The 20,829-nt window shown below is 41.0% G+C and overlaps 1 protein-coding gene across 1 annotated transcript in view; it reads right to left on the bottom strand.

Annotated features, from left to right (window-relative positions):
• RFX7 (regulatory factor X7) overlaps nt 1-20,829 on the bottom strand; it is a 54,350-nt gene that overhangs the window by 8,074 nt on the left and 25,447 nt on the right. The window contains exons 3-8 of the mRNA XM_050903108.1: nt 13,983-14,065; nt 13,027-13,149; nt 6,762-6,878; nt 3,988-4,072; nt 3,113-3,320; nt 186-481 (exon numbers count right to left, since the gene is read on the bottom strand). Of these exons, the coding sequence (XP_050759065.1) occupies nt 186-481; nt 3,113-3,320; nt 3,988-4,072; nt 6,762-6,878; nt 13,027-13,136 (816 nt within the window). The 5' untranslated portion in view covers nt 13,137-13,149; nt 13,983-14,065. The remainder of the gene's footprint in view (nt 1-185; nt 482-3,112; nt 3,321-3,987; nt 4,073-6,761; nt 6,879-13,026; nt 13,150-13,982; nt 14,066-20,829) is intronic.

Here is a 20,829-nt window from a genome sequence, read left to right as displayed (position 1 = left end):
CTGCCTCTGTATCAATCCCATAACTCCTGTGGTATAACACACTCATTGGGACAGAAAAGCATCGAGGGACTCAAGCCTTTGAATAGAAACCATTTTTCTATCCCACTGACACCACTGCTTAGTTACTGGCAATTTACAACCCCTTCATAAGGTGGTTTCTCTAGAGAATTGCTGGAGAACATTACCGGTATTGGGCTGGGGACAGCTGCCACAACAATGCCAATAGGTGGAGGAGACAGAATTGCAGGACTTCCATTAGATATACTGGTCACACCGTTGGTTGCGGTGCCTTCCGTTTTCTTTGCTGGAGACTCTCCTGGCAAAGGAGACTGCAGTTTCTGTTCTTGCTGCTTCTTCTGGATCTTACGCTGCAGCTGCTGCTTGGCGTCAACAGGAGACGGCAGAGTTTTCACTTGCGGTTGAAAAGAATTACTTTCAGCAGTAGGTATAAAAGCTGAGGGCTGGGGGATCCCTTTTATTCCTGAATACAAAAGAAGAAGAATGAATTATAACCACATATACCCTGTCTGCTGTAGTGCCAGTTCTGTATCTAACCACACAGAATACATGGCAGGCATCTCCACAACCACTCTGGGAACACCTCCTCCATGAGGTGCCTCCATCCACTTCATGCTCAAATCTCTTCAGTGTTTCAGTTTATTTCCACATTTGTGGCAAAACGTCTATCCGTTAGACAAGCTGGGCATTAGCTGCTAAAATACTATGTACTGGCAATCTTGTTTCTAGTAATCCCAAACTGCAACTTTTGGGTCAGCAAAATCTGAAAAACAATGCATTTCATTTAACTGCCAGTAGAGGGCAGCGGATATGTCTTAGAGGAACCTTTAAAATTCATCATCTACTGTGTTTTTGGTTTGTTATCAATGTCTAAGGGAGCTTTAAAAATGAAAAATCTTTCCAGAAAGCTGTGGGTCTGTGTCACAGAAGAGCAGCTCTGAGCAGATGATATTATCTAATGGCCAAGGCATTAAACACAATGCATCTTATATCAGAATGGATCACAACCTGTGTGTCATCAGGGATAATGGTGAAAGAAGGGCAAGAAGAGAAGTGTCCAGGGGAAAAAAGAAAACAAGAAGGAAAAGGTGAAAAAACTACGGAAATTAGAATGGGAGAACATTTTTTCTGGAGACAATGCCTTTGCTGATCACAAGCAAGCAAGTGGTGCTTCCAGGGAGAACAACAGGGAGTTAGTCTCGTCTGTGCAGCTGGTACCAATTTCCCTCACAGAATCACATCCCATTTACGATATTTTGTTTATTAACCGTCAAGAGGATTAGCATGCTCTCTCCGTGACCAACTAACCCTGTTGAACTGCCCCTCTAAAAATGCTTTAACACTGTTTCATTTACACTTCGCAGGTTTCACAGTTTTCAAAATAACTCTTAATTATAAATTAATCGACACCATTTTAGGGCAAGTACTTGGTTTTAGATACCCAGTACGTGCTTAGGAACTCTGGTCTGGGAGCCCACCCTCCCAGCAGCAGTCTGCATGTACCATGAGAGCTTGAACACCACAACATGCCTTCACTTTCACAATTCCTTCTTCATAGAGCAGTGAAATGCCCAAATATATTGCAATTACTGGAAAACAATTCATCTGTGTGGGCTGAATACTGAAGGCAAGTAACATTTGTGAGAACAAAAAATTCATCAAATTTTCCTTTGAGGGTAAAAGTTTGCTTTTTCCTCAGTTAATGCACAGAGACACTGTAGTTCCTTGCAATAAAGAGGAATGGGAATATTTTATTTGCCATTCTAGAAAGAACCTCTCCTGAAATGACTATCCAAGCCACAGACGCATGCACTGGAAATAACTGCCCTTTTCCTTGAAGGAAACCATCTTCTCTTCAAGGAAGTAAGGGGGAGAAGCTACATGAGTTGAAGAGCTGTACATATACCTAGTGCTCCTTCTAGCACCACGGCAAGCAGAACCAATGAAGCCAAGCAACGACAGGTAAAAAAGGAGCATACAGGCAGCAAAACCTGCCACTGCCACCCGTCAGTTCCAAGCTGCAATAAAGGAAAGAGCTGGAAGAAGAAAGAACATGATCCAGAAGGGGATCACCCCAACCTACAGCCCTGACTACCAGTTTCCATTTGAAATCGCCTGTCTCAAGTCAAGAGATTTGCCTTGATCCAAGCACATTTTGCTGTGCCACAGGCCTGGGCAGAACTTCCCAGAGGGAAGTCTGGGGGGCATGTTGTGCACCTGCACTTCCCCCCTCATCCTTCATTTTTGTAATTTACTTCATCCACAGCCACAAAAAAACACTTTAAATTATTAAGTGACTGATTTTGAGCATGAAGAGGGAAACAATGAACACAAAAGTAGATGCACAAACAACCACATCGAATGTAAGCCTTCCCAGAGATTGAATAGAACAGGAATTCATCTGATGTGGCAAAATACAAAATAACTCTTCTCTTTACCTCGATGCTTAATGAAGATTTGAAATCAAGTGCTGGAATCTCAGTCACACAACTGCCCCTGGAAAAGGCTCTCCTGTCCCTCTCAATGCCCCTCAAGCCCTTATTTCTAATGTGATCAATAACAGCAGCAGCTGACATGTTTGTACTACCTGACACTGATCAAACATCTCAGGAAAATCTGCACCTGACATATGAGAAATGCCTGTAAGAAAATCTGCTCTTGAGAGAAAATTAAGACAGACAATTGTTTCCAAATTAGGGCAAGTTTCAGACAGAAACACAGCTACACCAGCAGTTTGTCTACAAACCAGCACTGTACTGGCACCAAACTCCTGATCTAGCAAAGTACATAAATTCAGCACCATTACTCACATGCCCTGAAGTGTTTTAAAAGACCAGGGTCCTCATCAGAGGAACAGGAGAATCACAAACTAAACCTGAGACCACTGCTTATTTTCAGATCTCTTTACCCAGACTACCACCAAGAAAAGTACTTTGCAGCAATGTGGACTAAAATCACGTAAATGCATGCTCAACGCTCAGAGTCAGTGTTTAAAGTTTGCCCTGAAGAGAAGTGCTTCCTCAAAGCAAGACGTTATTACTCTTTAAAAAAAGATCCCCTATTTCATCAATTCAGCATTAAGGTATCTCATTACCTGCTGGTGCCCCTGCCATTACTGTTAAAGCTGCCATTGACTTGGTACCGATATAGTGACTCTTTACGAGGAAACGAGCCAATTCCAAGACTGTATCAAAAGGCTGGCTCAGCACTTTCTGGGCCCATTCACAAACAAGCCGGCAGGCCGCAGAGACAACTTCCTCATCAGCACTTTGCAGCTGCCCAGACTGCTCTGCCCCATCCAACTAAAACAAACAAAGGAGGAAAGGTTACTTTAATTATTAAAGGTCATTAAGGCATGAAAACAAAAATAGAGAGCAAATGATGATCAGAAACACACGAAAAGTTGAGCAAGTATGTTCACAGTTTTTCATGAAATTGGGAGAATGACATCACAACATCAGTATCATTCAAAATGAAATGTCTTAACATTAATCTACTGGTTGTTTCCAAAGGCATTATATGGAGCTGACATTTCTGGAAGAAAATCGCAGAGAGAATCCTAATATCTGGACCACCAACAGTTGATGCTCCCTACATCCGGAGTCTTGTCAACTCAGCAGCCACTGTTACCCAGGAATTGCTTCTTTCACTGGGGTTCCTCTTCCCTAGCATTCATTTAAAAAAAAAAATACAGTAAAACCAAAACAGAATCAGAGTTAAAAAGATATAGCTTGTGGGTGGCAATACTGTGAGTCTGCTTCACCTCCTAAATGAGTTTTTTTAATAGCACCGCAATTCATTCTGAACTTTACAGAAAAACATCAAACAATGATTCAGAATAAGTATCATAAAGAAAAATCTTAAAAACTACACAGCTCTTCACTGTGTTTCAAAAACTTCAGACAGAAAAACACCATAATAAATGTTGATTTGCAGAAATACATATAAATAAGCAAGTATATATCATACCCCATCTCCAGTTTTATGAAAGTCAAGGTTGGGCAGTGTTGGCATATGCACAAAAGCCTTCTTCCTCAGTCCACTGTAGCAATATGTGAACAAGAATTAAGGTCTAAACCGTCTCTGCTTGTTAGTTGGGGGATAGGAGGGAAGGGCAGTAATTCCTCTGATACCCCTCATAAGCTTTATAAGCAAACTCAACAACAGATCTAAGAATTACCGTCATTAACATAGTCTCACAGCCAGCCAGAATCAAGAGTCTATAAATGGCTGCGTTCTTTGGCAGGTCATTGGGCTTCTCCATCTATGCAGAGGAGCAAGTGATGCTGGGCGTGATGAATTTAATTTGATGACTTAGAAGAACCACTAAACCACGCCAAGTAGTTTCAATTAGCTACTCACTATTTAAATCATTAACAAAAATTTGGACTAAACTCCCTTCCTAAACTAGGCCTAAAACAAGATGGAGAACACATTTCCAGAAGTTAATCACTATTAAAAAACGTGTTCCCAAATTTAGGTTTTACTTCATTATGAGTTCTTCTTTTTTGCCTCTTTTTGCTAAATTTCCTGACATTTCCTTCTCCTAAGGGACTTCCACAAACTGAAGAAGTTCTCCATGACAAGCTAAAGTGACTGATGAGAACATTTCTTCCTAAGATTTCACACATTTTTTGTGGCTCTCTCCCCACCCATGATAATTCTTCTTCTGTAAAAATATGGATACAAATACCCAGATTTGTTCTTACTCTGATCTCATCAAATCAGTACACAAAAATATACTCCCTCCATTACTCTTACTCACTTGTTTATAGCTCTAAAAATCAAATCAGCCTTTTTTCCTCTCCACAGTATTACTCTGGGAGTTCACATACAGTGTCTCTTCTCTGTGACACACAAATCTTTTTCATGGTCACTGACTTTTCACGTTCTGTAAATATGTCTGTATTTCTCTTTCCTAGACCATGGAGTTTGCATTTGCTTGCATTAACCTGGATGGAGCATAATTACAGTAAAATAAACGTAAGGAGGCTAGGTATTCAGGTAAGCGTGAGATAAGGTCACATTTTAATCATTCTGAATTAGAAACTTAGGAAACAGAACTGAAAGAGATCCCCTGGGTCAAGCTACAATTACATCATATGATTTCTTCCTTAAAACTTCTCTAGCTCTATCCAGAACATCACTACTACATTTTGGACTCCACTGCTAGATAATCCAACACTGTATTTTATGACACAATTTAACTGACACACAACTTCTCCATTTACTACTACGTGGAAGGGTTTTTTCCCTCTATGGAAGACAAATAATTCTGGGCTGCCCACTAGCATTTAATTCTCTCTGTAAGTGCATGCTACCTTGGCAAAGGCCAGTATTACAGTGCATCCATATCATTACCGCTAGTTCTTTTGAGTGGTTTTTAATTAGAGCTTACAAGCACCTTGATGCCTTTTGGCCTTTTAACGCTCTCCCTCCCTTGCTTACTGCAGTGGCTTAGCCTACCCAGCATGTCAGAACGGAGCAAGAGTCGACCCTGGGGGATGCAGCAGGCGTTCCATCACTTCACGATGGTTTCTAAGGATTCTCAAGGGAAGGTGTAATTCTCAACTTGGAAAAGACAAAATTCTTGCTGATGAAAAAACTACTTTGAAAATCACTAACAGTTTTTGGTTTCTAATGGAACACCCCAGCGTGCTAAAGACTAGGCAAACTGCAGCTCAGTCTCAGAAAAGCCTGAGAGAAGTTCACATCCTTGTAGCCTTTAGACTCGATTACTGCATTTCTTTCCTAGCTGAGCTTCTTGCCCCTACACTGAAGCAGCAGAACCAGCAGTGGTATGAGCAGACTCTTTTGCACAGCATTTGCCCCAAATTCTTCACAGTGGCTGCCTAGTAATTGATAAACTAATCTGTCCCAAGATCTGTGTATAGTTCTGCCTGTAACAATTATGTCTAGTTACACTATGACAACATCAGTTTTTTAAGTACTTTAAGTTTTGTATTAAGTTACAATTAAATGGGGTAGTGTTTTTGCACACCCTCTGGGATGGAGTATTTCTCTGACACAGGGAAGGAGGCAGATTCCAACTTTGGGCACAGGGAACAAGACTCTGCAGTCAAGAGAGAGAGACAGCGCTCCCCATTCTAGAAGCTCTTGCTCTGAATTGTCTTTCCTATCTCAGGAGGTCTGCACCATGCAGTGAAGGAAGCCGTCTCTCCCCTCTGACGGCTGGACAAGGCTTGGATCGTGCCTTCCAAATCTGAAGTCAGCTTTTGTAATGACTTCCTAGTTCCCTCTTCTCTTTCAAGCAATACTAACGGTTGAGGAGAGGCAGTTTTATGAAATATCTGTAGCACAGCTTAAGAAGGATCTTCGGCTTTACAACTAACTTTTAAATTACTGGTGCGCACAAGTATAATATAAACCCAAGAAATGTTCTGATAATTCTGAGCTGTACTACCAATAAAATATTAGTTACTGCACATATATAAGGCAAGTTCCTTTATTCCAATATCTCCCTTTGCACTAAATGATAAAGCTTCTTTGATTCCTCACTGCTGTGACAACTAAACGTCAGAACCTAAATTTAAGTACTTGTTTCCGAAGTTACACCTTGCAACCTAACACTGCCGCAATTAATAATTTTTAAAGAACGTTGGGAAAGTGTCTGCATTTTTTATTTAACATTACTTCTACATTTAGCTGGTAGTTAAGCCATAACGACAGATGATCTCCAGGCAACTGCAGAAGTTACTGAGAAGTGTTCTAGCAAAGGATATTTTGATTTGCCTCTTGTGCCTAGACGACGGGCCTTCATATTTGGAAAGACGTTTTTCATGATCTTTCCAAAGTCAGCAGCACTTAGTGGGTGGTAGCCAAGATTGTCACAATAGCTCCTGCAACAAAGAGAAAGAAAGCGTGAATGGAATCAAAGTTAATACAAGAGGCCAGCCTGCATCCTAGACTCCATCAAAGGTTTTCAAAAGAAAACACTTATACACATCCATATTTAGAACAACATTTAACATTAATGAAGCTATCCACAACGAACTGAATGCATTAAAAATGTATAAACAGAGCTATTAATACCACAGTTTTTGCCTTGTTCTCTACTGAGTTCAAAGACAAGTCATGTGGAGACATAACAAGTAGTGGCATTATCTAGAGCACAGTTAAGATTTACTCCACAACTTGGTTTGAAGCATATGTTTCAATTCACTTATTTTAGGACATAATAAAAGCAGAGACATTGTTCTAGCCAGAAGCATAGCTTGAGTGTGGTAAGGCCTGAAGTCCTGCAGGAATATTTGAGAAGCAGTAGGTAAGAGATTTGTCAGTGTCCAGAGAAAGATTCTGCCTACACTACGTCAATTTAATAGAGCTTAACAGAACTGAATTCACCAAAACATACCTTCCCAGGGAATCAGCTTCACCTTTATAGGTGCAACATAAACATGTACTGAGGACCTAGTCCTCTTACCACTGTACCACTACTGAACTACAAGAGCTGCTTAATTATAGACATTCTTATATTCATTAACGTCCTATGTTAACAGAGACTTCAACTGCCTCTGCATACGTAGATCTTCGTGTGACTGAGTATACAACTTGATGATATACGGCAATAAAGCAACAAGAGGTAATTATTTTACTAAGTTTACTTATTCTAGTAAAATGGGCATTGTTATCTGTCTTCAGTTCTCAAAAACAGCAGAAGGAATTTTGTTTCAACATCTGAGATATTTAAAAAATATCTCCTTGAGGCAGAGAACAAGAATTGTTCATTTCGCTGCAAAACATGAATGTTCTGGAAAAACATAAAAGCAGAGAAGAAAACCGGGAACTGCTCTGGAAGGTTTACCTACACAGCAAGTGGTTAAGGCTGCACAAAGATATGAATGCCACATTGCCTTTTGTTCAAGAGCCTTGTGGTATTTCACAGATGTGAACGTGCTAAGGCCCAAAACATACCATTAAAGCATTCTCATTCAGATTTCCTACAGTCAGAGTCAGTACCAGACAGCAGTGACCTCCTTTCCCCTGAGAAGTCTTACCAGCAACACTCAAAAACAACCTGTCTCTGAAAAGAAGAGGTGACTGTACGCAATCCTGTGTGGGCATCAGCAGGAGAGCAGAAAAACAGTAACTTCATACGCCACGTTGCCTGCTACTCTGATCAGGTACATACACGCAAACAAATCTCTGCTCAGGACGGAAGGAGGGACGAAAGAAAGAAAGAAAGAGCAGCACTCCTGAAACAGATGTTTCATTCCCAGCATCACTTAGTAAAAACAGTAACAATTAGCGATGGCATTTGTATCCAAGTAGGCCAGTCAAAATGTCTTCTCTGAAAACTGTAGCTCTACAGAAAGCAGTATATACTTCTTGAGATACTTACACTGCATTTATTTTCTCTGTAAAAATACTAGTTATTACAGAGCAAGTATCTGCTGCTTTTACCTTGGCTCTATGTAGGTATCCTCCACTTGCAAAGCACCACCACAAATGTTACGATTTTGATCATGATAAACAGCAAGATTTATGCTATTTGGTTCGGCTATTTCCCTGCAGAGCTTGTGTAGGCCCGCTTCCCCCAGCTACCAGGCCACTCTGTCCAAACCAGGAGATGTTGCCTACAACTTGGTATACAGTCAGCCATTAGTCTAGTTTCTGTATGGGTTTTATCCAATTTATATACCAACATATTTCATTTCATCGCATGTCAGTCATAGAATATGGATTCCGGATATGTCCCTTTGAAGTTAATACAAAGAAATACTTCTGCCTTGCTGCATCCTCTTAGGAATCACATTGCGGTTTTTTTCCCCCTTGCATCTTGCCAGGCTCCAATGGATTTTAACTTTACTCTGAAAATTCCTAAACGGTGGGTCTTTGTCACCTTCTGATGCTGATTACAGGACTTCAAGTCTCAACTAGCATGCAATGGAGGGCTCTCTGAATTTCTCTGCCACAGTCAGCAGTATCTTTGACTGAAACTCAACAATGTCAGCAAAATAAAATAAATAAAAAAAAACCAAAACAGCAAACCAAGAGGATTATGGACCTACCAATCAATCAACTTTAAAGTTAAAATTATTCCCTCCCTAGGAAAAAATAAATAAATAAAAAAAAAGAAAAAAAAAAACCCCCATCCGTTCCTCAAGTCTAGCACATCTGTTTCAAGACAGTTACTTGCTAGCAGCAAAACATACATTCACATGGTCCCCTCCTATCCATACTGGCAGCTCCTGCAAGCTTGTGATTTCTGAGCTATTGTTATTATCATGTAATTTCAGTTTTCAGACAGATCATCCCATATGACCCCTCCTCCTCCCGGCTCAGCCAAGAACCCTCCATGTCCATCTGTGGTCTCTCATTGACTTGACAACACATACCAGGAGTCTCTTCCCTGAAGCTCTTCTCTCTGCTACTTGCACTCTTGGCACATCGCTGAGCCCAGGAGCTGTTTTGCTTATTTGAAGGGTGGGTGGGTGGGAATCAGATGGGGGGAGGGAAGATCTACACAGAGACAGGAACGACAATGGACACGCGGTTGCTTACGTTCCATTGTACAGCACTCCCCTACATGATAAGGAGAAAAGGCCTTTTTTTTTTTTTTTTTTTGGTAAGATCTTCAAATTAAACATACTCAAGACATAAAATACACTGGGAGTGCACCTGAATTAAACCACAACAAAAGATTAACCAAAAAGCTAATGAAGACAGTCAGGCTATGCAGCCCAGCTTACATAGCTTCCTGGGCAGAAAAAACATTATGAATAGGAAGCGATAAAGAACCTATTGCATGAAACGAAACAAAGATCTTGGCTCATCCAATCCAGCAAAACAACTGTCTCTAAAAATGGTTAGAGCGAAGAACCTTAGTAAGAGGTAGGCTCTCATTAAGCTGACGAACAACGCTGGCACAGAAATGAGTCCCAAAAATCAGGCAGGATGGAAACTAGATGTCTGAAAACCATTAGAGAAATGAAATTGCAGGTCAGACTCCCAAGAGCAGCAGCAGAGGTGGGAAACAATTGCTTTAGATGGAGTTTGATCGGCTTTTAAAAGGAATATATAGGTAGTTGCTTATGACAGAGGCCTGGACTCTACAACACAATAGGTCCCATCCTGTTCCTATCAGGGAGTTTTATATAAAAACACTGGTTAAGTGCTATCAAACAAGATTAGTATGTATCTTCTGTCTTTTATTTAATAGACATGGTATTGCTACACCTACTGCCCTCTTCTGTGCTACCTATTGTTAGAATATTCTTCTTCTAACTTGTTGGTTAACATTCTTAACACTTAGTGCACATAATCTATGCGTCAGGTGGCATCAAGTGGCCCAGCAGCCAGTAAAGCAAGAATTAATGACTTACAGACTAAAGGAAAGAGATACGGGATGACTCAAAGACCTCCTAATCCATATTAAGCGTATCAAGTGAATCTTCAGGGCACCAAACTTAAATATGAATGACTGACTTTCCTTGTGCCACTGCAGCAGAAGCAAGATAAGAGGACCCAAGTGTTTACTGAAGGCCCAACAAATCATTTTGTAGGCAAGTAGGGATTTTGTCTGCGTAAGTACTGCAGGACTGCACTTAGACTCGAAATCCTAATTCTCTAAACTCAGCTAAATCTACACCTGGCTGCCTCCAGAAGGGTGTTTACTAATAGGGAGAAGATATCCAAGTAAAGCTGACTACAAGAAAACATTGAAAGGATTTGATGGGAAGCAGCATCCATTCTCTGCAGGCTAGATGTTAGGCAGCTCCCCATGAATTCCCATAATATTTTCCAGACTGTATTTCCCCATAACTCCCAGAGGAAGCTGGCAGAAGAACCGCGTGTGCCCAACAGAAACACAGCTTCTTACAGCCCAGCGTATTCTGTCAGTGCAAGCAGCATCACAGCACCAACAAGAGAGGTGAACGAGCTCTCATCTACCTCCTTTCTGAAATTCAGCTGCAAGCTCTCAACCTTCCCAAGTGCTACTGCCTTATATTATGATGCATTTTTCATTTGTTTTATCTCTTTCAAAAGGGAGATGAATCCATTCACTTTTATCCAGTTAGAGACATGAATTCACAATTAAACAGAAGAGTAAGAAAACAGAAAGAACAGTCAATGTGTCAAATAAGCTCAGCGAGAAGAGGCTACTGAAATGTGGAGAAGCTGGAAACGCTATCAACACTTGCCAATGGTGGACTTGTGTGGAGTGCAAGCTTCTGTCTTTCCCTCTTCACAGGAAAAAAACCACGCATGAAAGGTGATGCAGAAGCCCAATAGTTTTGCAAGATTTATTTTGACCAAAATTTACAGCAGGAGTTGAGATGCTGGTATGATGCAGCACTCTTCTGAAGCCTTGTAACTTTGATTTGTACATGCAGAGTGCATAAGCTTGCTCACTGTGAGTTCATGCAACATCTACCTTCACACACAGAGGAGAGAAATGGTAACTTGTTAATATGACAGAAGTGAGTTTTGAGAGATCTTAACACCCTTAGGTAAAGAAAAATGACTTATCAAAACTAACTCTCTTATCTATTTATATGCCTGTTCCCCACCTCCCACTCCAAGACTACTTTTCCTTTGGTGTGCAAGAATAACTCATGAGAATATTCAAAGAAACTGAATGTTTTAAAAACAGAACAGATGCTTTCAAAGGAGAACAGATTCCAAACATTTGATATTTTCCTGAATATTTGCTTACCACCCTTATTTTGTTAGGAAAAAAAATACAATACACAAATACTTGATGCAGCTACATACAAAAGCCATCCAAATTTCACACTCCACAATCTGTAGATGATGATTTTTCCGGGCATCTGCAGCTTGGCACAGCATGGAAGCCAAGCAGATTTGTTGCTGAAGCAGGCCATAAATTATTTAATAAGAAATATAGTTAAGAATAACGCTTCCATCTCTCTCCCGCACAGCAGCTGCCGCTGTTGCTGTGTCTGCGCGAGCGGCTGCTGCTCGGGGATTGGCCACCCCAGCACGTCTGTGCCATTGGCTATATTTCCAGGCTGTGTCACCGCTCCAGTTGATGGCAAGGTTTCAGAAATAGGTGTGTGCATGTTTACCAACCCCAGGCAAGCGAATGCCATCATGCTTCAGCTCAGTTAGAGTAAAAAACTTGACCAGAGAGAGTTAATTAAAAGGAGGTATTTGCAGACGGCAACCCTGCAATAACAATTACTAAGGGCTGAATCCTGTAGGCACTTAGGAGGTGAAGGGATTCAGCTCGCTGCAAATTACTGTAATCGTTTAGATTATGGAAATATTCATACTAGATCATAAATCTGTTATTCATCTTCAGGCAACTGGGCTGAGGATGATTATTTCCCCCCTCCCCCATGGGGAATGTTCTGTAAATGAATTCAAATCCAACTTCCATCAGACAGCTCCCTCTCCCTTGCTTCTAATCGCTTTCTTGTTACATGGTAGCTTTGAGACCTGACAACACAGACTCTCAGTGGCCTTGGTTACTGGTTTCATACATATTCAGATACACTGTGCCTCTGTAGAGATCAGGTTTGCTGCAGGAAGCTCCAATATTTATGCATTATTCCAGAACGAAAGGTGTGATGGCCTAGATCTTATGTGCAAAATAGCTGCATTTCCAGGAGGAACAATTCAACCCCTCATCCTTGTCGAGGCAGTCATATACGTATGTATATACAAGCAGACCAAAATGTACTGTAAGATAGTAACTGGTGCTTTTTACCTGTGCCGCTCTGTCCACAAAACAAAAACAATATTCATACAGGTATTTACTTGTTAAGAAATACTTGTACCTTTCCTTCAGCATATGTAATGCACAATTTAAACATCACAGTCGTATCTTCAGTGGCAGAAATAATGAATACAGTTTGCCTCACTGTAGCTAGTACGTTCTCAGGTACATTAGAATACAAGGCCTTGTTCTGCTATATGCACTTGTACCTGTACATCAGTGGAGTACCTGTAGAGCTAGTGTCACAGAACTATCTACGCTTGCTACAGCCAGATGTATGGATCCAGTTTGGGAGCACTCACTTGTATTCATCATAAACCTCCTGCTTGGGAAGGGATGTCTCAGGGTGCTCTTCCAAGGTGTTCCGTATCCACGAGAAGGCGTGCATCTGCTGGGCACGGCTGGACGACATGGAGATCTGATCGCTAGTGAAACAAGAAGCAGTGCCAATGAAGACTTCGCTCCACAGCTCCTCCTCAGTTAGAAGACTTAATAATTGTCTGCCTACACAGGTGGAGAGACACCAGAGACAACGAGGGCCAGTATCTCACACATTGAGCTGTTTCTTGAGGCGTGGGCAGCAGTTATCTCCCTCTTTCATCCACAATTTAACAAAGAGACTCCACACTCTAGTTCTTGACTGATACACAGCTGTGAGTAGACAGTGATGTGTGAGAGTTCACCTACTTCCCCTCTTGAATTTATTGTTCCTTACTGACCACTTCTAAGCTTCTGCACACTCACTTTGCCAGCTGCCTTTTGGAAACACCCAACTTTCCCAGCAGGTGCTCAGAGTGCTTCCTGTAGGCACCTGCCTGCCTATAACCATTCTACTGGGAACATATACTAATTTTGTGATGTTGTGATCTGTGGGCTGGTTTTCTAGACCTTCCTTTAGTCAAACAAATGTTACCAGAAATACTATTAGTTCCTTCTTTCCCCCACTACCACATTTGTGTTGCTATATTATCACTTCCTACATAAAAAGCGAAGGAACAATTACACTTAGGCTACGAAACACTTTCTCTGATGACTCTTGCATTTTAGGAGGTTTATGTTTACAAGCTATTCATGCACTGAAGTTTCCAAAGTTAAAAAAAAAAAAAATCTTCAGGAAAAGAAGAGTCCTTAATGTTTAATAAAGACTGCTTCTGCTACCAAACACGTAATGTGAATGGTTCCTCAGCAGATAAGTGCCACAGGAAGTAAAGTAAGTTTTCAGTACTAGCTGCTTACGTTTACACACTCACACACATACCTTTTGTCTCCATTATTGGGACCCGAAGGCAGCTGAAGGTAGAGGTAGAGTTTCTCTAGGTCTGTAAACTTCTCAACTTCTTGCTAGATAACAAAGGTGTTTTGGTTAAAAAAAAGGGTAGGGGGAGGCATGGGGAGAAAAAGCAAACAATAAGAGTTGAGCTTGACAGCTAAAAACTGTCATCTGACAGTGTATGACTAAATAATGTAATTTTAAACAAGAAAATATTTACTTATGTGAAAGAATGTGACTGAGCACTCTGGGACTAGAAATGTGATTTTCTATTTTATTTGCACACCGTCACACACTAGAAAGCACTTGTCACCATTACAAAATTCACATGCAACAAAAGCAGAATCTGGAAAAATGTCAGTAACAGATCACTTCTGTAACCAGACATGTAACATGAAAACTTTGTCTTCTCAGAGCACACATGAAGCACCTCTGAGAACGCAGCATAAAAAACTGCTATGCTGTAACAATGCGGGATGTCAGACCTGTTCCTGTGATCCACTATATATTAATAGTTAAGTGTCACAGACTTCAATGAAGACATTTTAAAATCTATCTACATACACACGTATTTTTTTGTTTCCTTTGGAAATCAGAGTTATTGAACAGGTACTGAAGACAAGCCATTCAGTTAACACGAATCTCAGTGATGCCGGACTCCTCCTCCAGAGGATACCAGCTGAGGATCTGACACAAGGGTGAGTTTTACCTGGTGTATGCAAACAGTGATTGCTACATACAGACTAGCTTTTGGTCATGTGAAACCAGCTACATGGACTTAGAAATACTAGGAAAATCAGTTGTGGTAATATGTTCAGGCCTGCTCAGCAGCAGTGCGAGTAAAGCCATGCACCAAGGAGCAAATGGGCTCTCCTTCAGGAAGATGCTGTAGAAGCAATGCAGGAGGTGGTGCACCATCAGTACAGAGCCAAAGACTCACATGATCCCTTTTTAAGTCAGAATACAGCTTTTGGATTACAGTTAATTCTCTTTTCCTTTACTGGTGTCTTATTGCCAACGTAACCTTTTCCAAAAGGAAGAGAAAAGAAGAGAGCGGGACCGACAGGTAGTGAGACCTGGCTGTTTACTTCAGCAATAAGCAGAATAGAGAGCGGGGAAACTAAAAACCTAAACTTCACTTCAAACCGGGGCTCCCTACCCATCCCAGTCATGTCCAGATCCACCTTGCTTCAGCTGGCACAAAATTAACAGCAGTACTAGAGAGAGGTGAGCTCCCACTTCCCCTCCACTGGCTTTGCATCCAACGCACGGTCCCCTCCCTGTCCCCAGACTCCGGGCAAGGACTGGCGGGACATGCTGTCCGGGGAAGGGCGCTGGGAGAGCACGGGGGCTCGCTAATCCCCGCTGTCTAAACCCACCGCAAAACTGCTCCACAGAACTGGGCCACCAGTGATGCAACAGACGTTCTCAGAGCCAAGAGAAACACTTCCAGCAGCAACCAGGTAACAGACACTGGATTTGTTGCTTTTATAAGCTGCAGCAAGCAACAATATTTGGGGTTTTTTCTTTTCCCTCTGACAAACTCCTAAAATTTGCTGACACCAATTTCTGCGTGGCTCTACAGCAGCTTACACAGCAGTGGTGCTCAGACCACCAAATATCCAGAGAGGTATTTCTGAATGGGTGCGTTTTGTCAAATTCTCTGTTCTTCCTTTCCTGCATAAATCACAGCATTTGGACTGGTGGGTTTTCCTTTAACAAACCCATTATTGAAAAGATCAACATTCTTCAAAGAAAAAATTTACAGAAAATTAATCATTTATTTATGAAAAGATAGAAATTTAACAACTGCAAGAAAATTTGCACATCTTTATTAGAGCTCCTCTTCTTTGAGGAACTTAGCTGCTTTTTGTTTTAAACAGCAAATGCCAAAGCAGCACATCAAAGGATGCGGTTCGGCTGAGATTACCTTGCATGGTAAGTGCTAATCCAAGCTGCAAAAGCATCCCAGGCAAAACAAAAAAAACCCCCGATGACTCTGACACTGAGGTGGAAGACAACCTCTCACTTGCAAATCTAATGTGCCAGAGTGCAACATAACGGGCAAGGTTGTAGAAGAACCTTATTTCATCAAAAATTACTGATTATTATTTCACCAAAAAATACTGAAGTAGTCTCAGTGCCCACTGCAGTTGAATCAACTTCTGCTGTGTCCCGGCAGAAGGAAGGGGCTGCGTGGAAGGGCCCTGCCTGAGCTGTGGAGGCACTGCTATGCAGACCCCATCCATTAAACCCCCTAATTAAAAAAAACAACAAAAAAACCCCAACAATATATGTGTAGAGAAAAAATTTGACTGGAATTATGTTAGCAGAGCCTTTTCTAAAGGATGCAAGCGAGCCAGTGACGCTCTCATCAGCAAAACTGCATCTCTAGAGCTGAGGCAGCTGAGGATTATGGCTTTCTCACATTCTTAGCAGAAGCGGCTGGACAGCGATGTTATCTCACTGTTTTCACTCAAACCCCACTCCTCTCCACGCCTGGCCCCAGGCAGCACTTTCTGCACAACTCCTCCAGCTTCCAGCGATGGCTGTGGGGAAGCCCCGGCGAGGCAGGACCTCCTCGAAACAGGAGAGTTAATACGCAGCCAGGAGTCACGGGCAGTTCACAGAGGTAATCCTACCTGGGTGATAATTAGATAAACCTAAGCTTATTAGATGAGACTGAATCTATTTAGAGAAAATCATCTTAAAACTGAAGAAGTGGCAGCGAAGAGATGGAGTGTGACAGTCAGTGCAAGTAGATTCCAGAAACATGTTTTATTTAGTTTAAAAGTTTGTTAAACATTGTGTTTTACTTAGGCTGTTTTCTCTAAACATGTCTAAAACTCTCAAAACTGGGTTTACAACCTCAGTAAGTACAATGTCTTCTTCAACCTCAGCTGACATCCACCAGTTCTCAGTGCTAAAGGTCTGGTGAATTCAGTAATAACTCTGTTACTGCAACTGTTCAAAGTATCAAAACCTTCAAATTTCTTAATGTAATTAAAAAAGAATTTGGGAAAGTGGAGGAACATTTCAGCTGGCCTACTGACTACTGCCCAAGAAGAAAAAGATCCATTCATCCTGAGTTTTTCTTTGTGCTAAGTTGGATGCATATGGAAATGAATATAAAGAAACAAGAACACAAAATATACTATAAATTTTCTCCATCACCACCCCCCAAATAGGTCAACAGTGTAGAAAAAATAGGCCAATACAGTGGAAAAGAGTCACAGTACCAAAAGGAAGACTGCGATGCTGGCACCATCTTGGACAAATTCCCCTTTGCATAGCCCATTAAAGCTTATGCTACAGTAGCTTTAAAACCCATACAGAATGTAAAACGTCTGGGGAATCCTTTTCCGCTACTTAAAAGGATATAAGTAAAAATTTTGCTTGAAGTTTCCTGATCTTGATTGACTGACTGGTTCTATCAAATCAGATGAAGACTATCTAATTCTCAAAAGGCTATTTATAAGCCATATTTCTTGAAGCTGCATTAGAAAAAATGCATAAGCATGCTAAACTGCTTGCAGGACTGAGGTGTAAAGCCATCACAAAGCACCACCTCTGTTACTCTTGGTCTTCACATGTTGTATTTATCTCCTGTAACTGGAACCACATTAAATAAAGGAAGATGCAGTGAAGATGGGGAGCAAGCAGTGTTCATCCTTATTTTCACAACTTGGCTTCAATTTAGCCAAAAATATATCAAGTACTCAAAATATCTGAGTGATCTTATATTCTGAGACAGAAAAACTAAGGACAAAGAATTAGAAACCTCAAGTCACAGCTAAGCAAAGACTTTCAGTAACATAAAGGAGCAGAAATCTCTTCAGTAACATATAAAGGAGCAGATATTTTTGTTTTGACAGTTACCAAATATAGATAGTTTGCTAAAATGCACAAAATATGTAGCAAACAAATTAAACCAGAGATCCATTTATATTTGTGTTATCAGTGGCCACACAGATCTGCTCCAAATCAATCTGTCCTTTTGCTAAGACAGACACAGAACAAGGATCTCTTAGGAACAGATGCAACTTGCTTTTTCATTCTAACAGGCATTTTGATAGAGCAAATAAACAGCTGTGAAATAAACCAGGATGGCCAAAATGTTGTGGGTTTTGGTTTTGTTTTTTTTTTTACATGAAAATAGCAGGTTTTGACATCTGGTTCCATTCTGAGAGACACTAACTAGACACTGAAACTTTTCACCGCACAGAAAGATCAGTTCAACATAGAATGTGGTTAAAGACTTAATATGTGTTATAGGAAACGTGAGTTTATTCATGTTCCTGCTTGAACCAGAGAACCCAGAGATTTGAACGTGAGTCTCCAGAACCACAGAATATCATTTAAGGTTTCCTGACCTTGGAAGACTGGTTCTCTCTATGTGGTTTTCTCTGACTGCTGACCTACTGTCAGGTCACAAACATTAGTGAAGTTTCATCCTAAAGTTGTCAAAAGGGATTACCATGGGAAAACTCCAGGGAATGTACTTTGTCTGGATTGTTTTAAAGAAGAAAATATTTAGCGAGGCCAAACTTCAAATAAGATAGAGGAAGAATATACTAAGGAACAACTAGCAGAGTTACCACTTCTGAAATGAACTCAGTGAAAAACAGCATTCAAATTTGAACTATTTCACATTTCCGCAATGAAGGCAGAATTACAGGTTATTTCTGTCCTCCAGTTCTGGTGAAGAGGAGCTCAAGGCCAGGGGCACTGCTGCAAGCTTTTTGCAAGACTACTATTTTAGAGAGCATGGACTGATCCTAATACTTCTTTCCACATTTTGAGTATTTATAGATAACTATACTCTAATCGAAGTAAAAAAGGCTATGCCAATGGCAATGTAACTTGCACCTACTAGCAAACTGCTTCTAAAACTTGTCATACTTCAGCAGAACAAACATCTATTATTTAACAACCAGACTAAGAATAGCAAAGTAGTCAAGCAATCATCTCCCCGCTTTGTGAACAGAGAAACAAGAAGCAAAGGTTAAATAATTTGCTCAAGGTCAGATGGTTTGTTGGAAATATGATCAAGACAGAAAATAGCTAATACTTGAAACAGAACCTGTTATTCTAAACAGCTACTAATAAATACATTTGATATGCTTTATCTGAACAGAAGCAGAAACATATTTCAGGTGCTAAATATTCCAAACAAGCCCTAAAAAACACATGGCAGCCTTGTACTGACAGTGTCCAAGCACAGCTGTCAAAGCTTCATAGAGCTTCTGCCTGTCTCCTGTAGGGCTAAAAAGACAAGTGACAAGCCACCACCTTCTCTGCAGCAGGACCAAGGCACATTGCTTCAACAGATCTTCACACTGCTGCTGCCCACACTGTAACTGCTCCAGCCATCAGCAGCTTTGGTTTTCATGGCCATCGATCCAGCACTCTCTCACCAGCACTTGACCTCTTTTCAGAGGACTAAAGAAAGAAACCTTAAGCTTCTTGCTGAGCGATTATATGGAGCATACCGTTTTAAAAATCAGGTTCAAGAGTTCACTCAGTATATGGCAACAAATATAATAAGCGAAGTCATAAGAGAATCTACTGCTAGACATGTTTACTACAGTTAAAAAGATGTTATAATGAATTTTTAATGGCTGTTTACACCACAATTCTTGCTAATTATCTTTTTTGGATTGCACAGCATACAATGATTTTCTTATGATCTTCCAGAAACTGACAGTATGTCAGAATGTAAGTGGTGCAGTATAACAAGTAAAAGGCAGATAACTTTGGTCTCTCGTATGAGTAATTGCAGTCCCAGTGCCCTTATACTAGCTGTTTTCCATAGTCCTCTGCTGCTAGCTACCTCCACAACAAGGACTATTGCCATCAGCTCTGTTTCTTCTTCCTATTTCTCTCTTTCTTGCTATCCTGTGTTGAACTAGGCAGTCTATGTGCTAAAGAGCATTTGTGTGCGGCTCTGTGCACTGCGGCTGTGACTGGTGTACCAAACACAAATGGCAACAAGCATAGTCTGATTCTTCTCTACTGGTGTTTTTTCTTTCAAGATTGCTAGCAAACTGATCAAGTTTAAATGCTTTAAGGTATCATCAGCACCTCCCAATATAACTGAAAGCTAGTCCCAAATCTCCTCCTCAGAGTAAGAAGTGAGACAAAGGACAGACGTTGTCCCTTTATGCTTCGTGAGAGTGATTCAAAGGCCCTGAAAAGGCTTCTATCTGAACCAAACACGTAAGAACGTGCACTTAGAGGAAATGTTCTGACCTGCCCATAAGCTTGGAGTCGGACTCTCTGCAGGCAGCTGGCACCCCAATCACAGGACCGCTCTGACAAACCCATACACATTCCACCAAAGATGCAACCTGCTCATCTACCTTCTGCAGGACAAAACGGGACAGGGCTGCAAGGAAGCTCCAAACAAGTTATTTAGAGCTATACAGTCACGGCCTTTTAGTTCAACATACTTCTAGATTCTGTCTTGCAGCTCACAGCTTTCCAAAAGCATGTAAAAATGCAGAAACCATTTTGCCAGAATTCAGCTTAATTTTTATTTCCTGAAACTACTCTGATCTTGGATTTTTCTTTTTTAAACTACCTGAACAGCATAGATCTACCTAGGCCTAGAGTGGCCTTTCCACTGTTGACAGGACTCCTCTGAACTCATCAGCAGGACAGACAAAGAGGCATCCGGGAACAGAGAATTAGATCAACAGGACACTGCTGCTCTGTTCCAAGTCAAGCTATGGAGACTGCTTTGCATCCAAGAGCACTATTCAGAAAAATACCTTGTCCATCTAATGGATGAGACCTACACAATGAATGGGCTCATACAAACCAATAATCCCTA

Source organism: Gymnogyps californianus, chromosome 11 (assembly GCF_018139145.2).
Source record: "Gymnogyps californianus isolate 813 chromosome 11, ASM1813914v2, whole genome shotgun sequence".
Classification (NCBI taxonomy): domain Eukaryota; kingdom Metazoa; phylum Chordata; class Aves; order Accipitriformes; family Cathartidae; genus Gymnogyps; species Gymnogyps californianus.
Note: the sequence above shows the minus strand (reverse complement) of the source record. Positions and strands in the feature narration are given on the sequence as shown.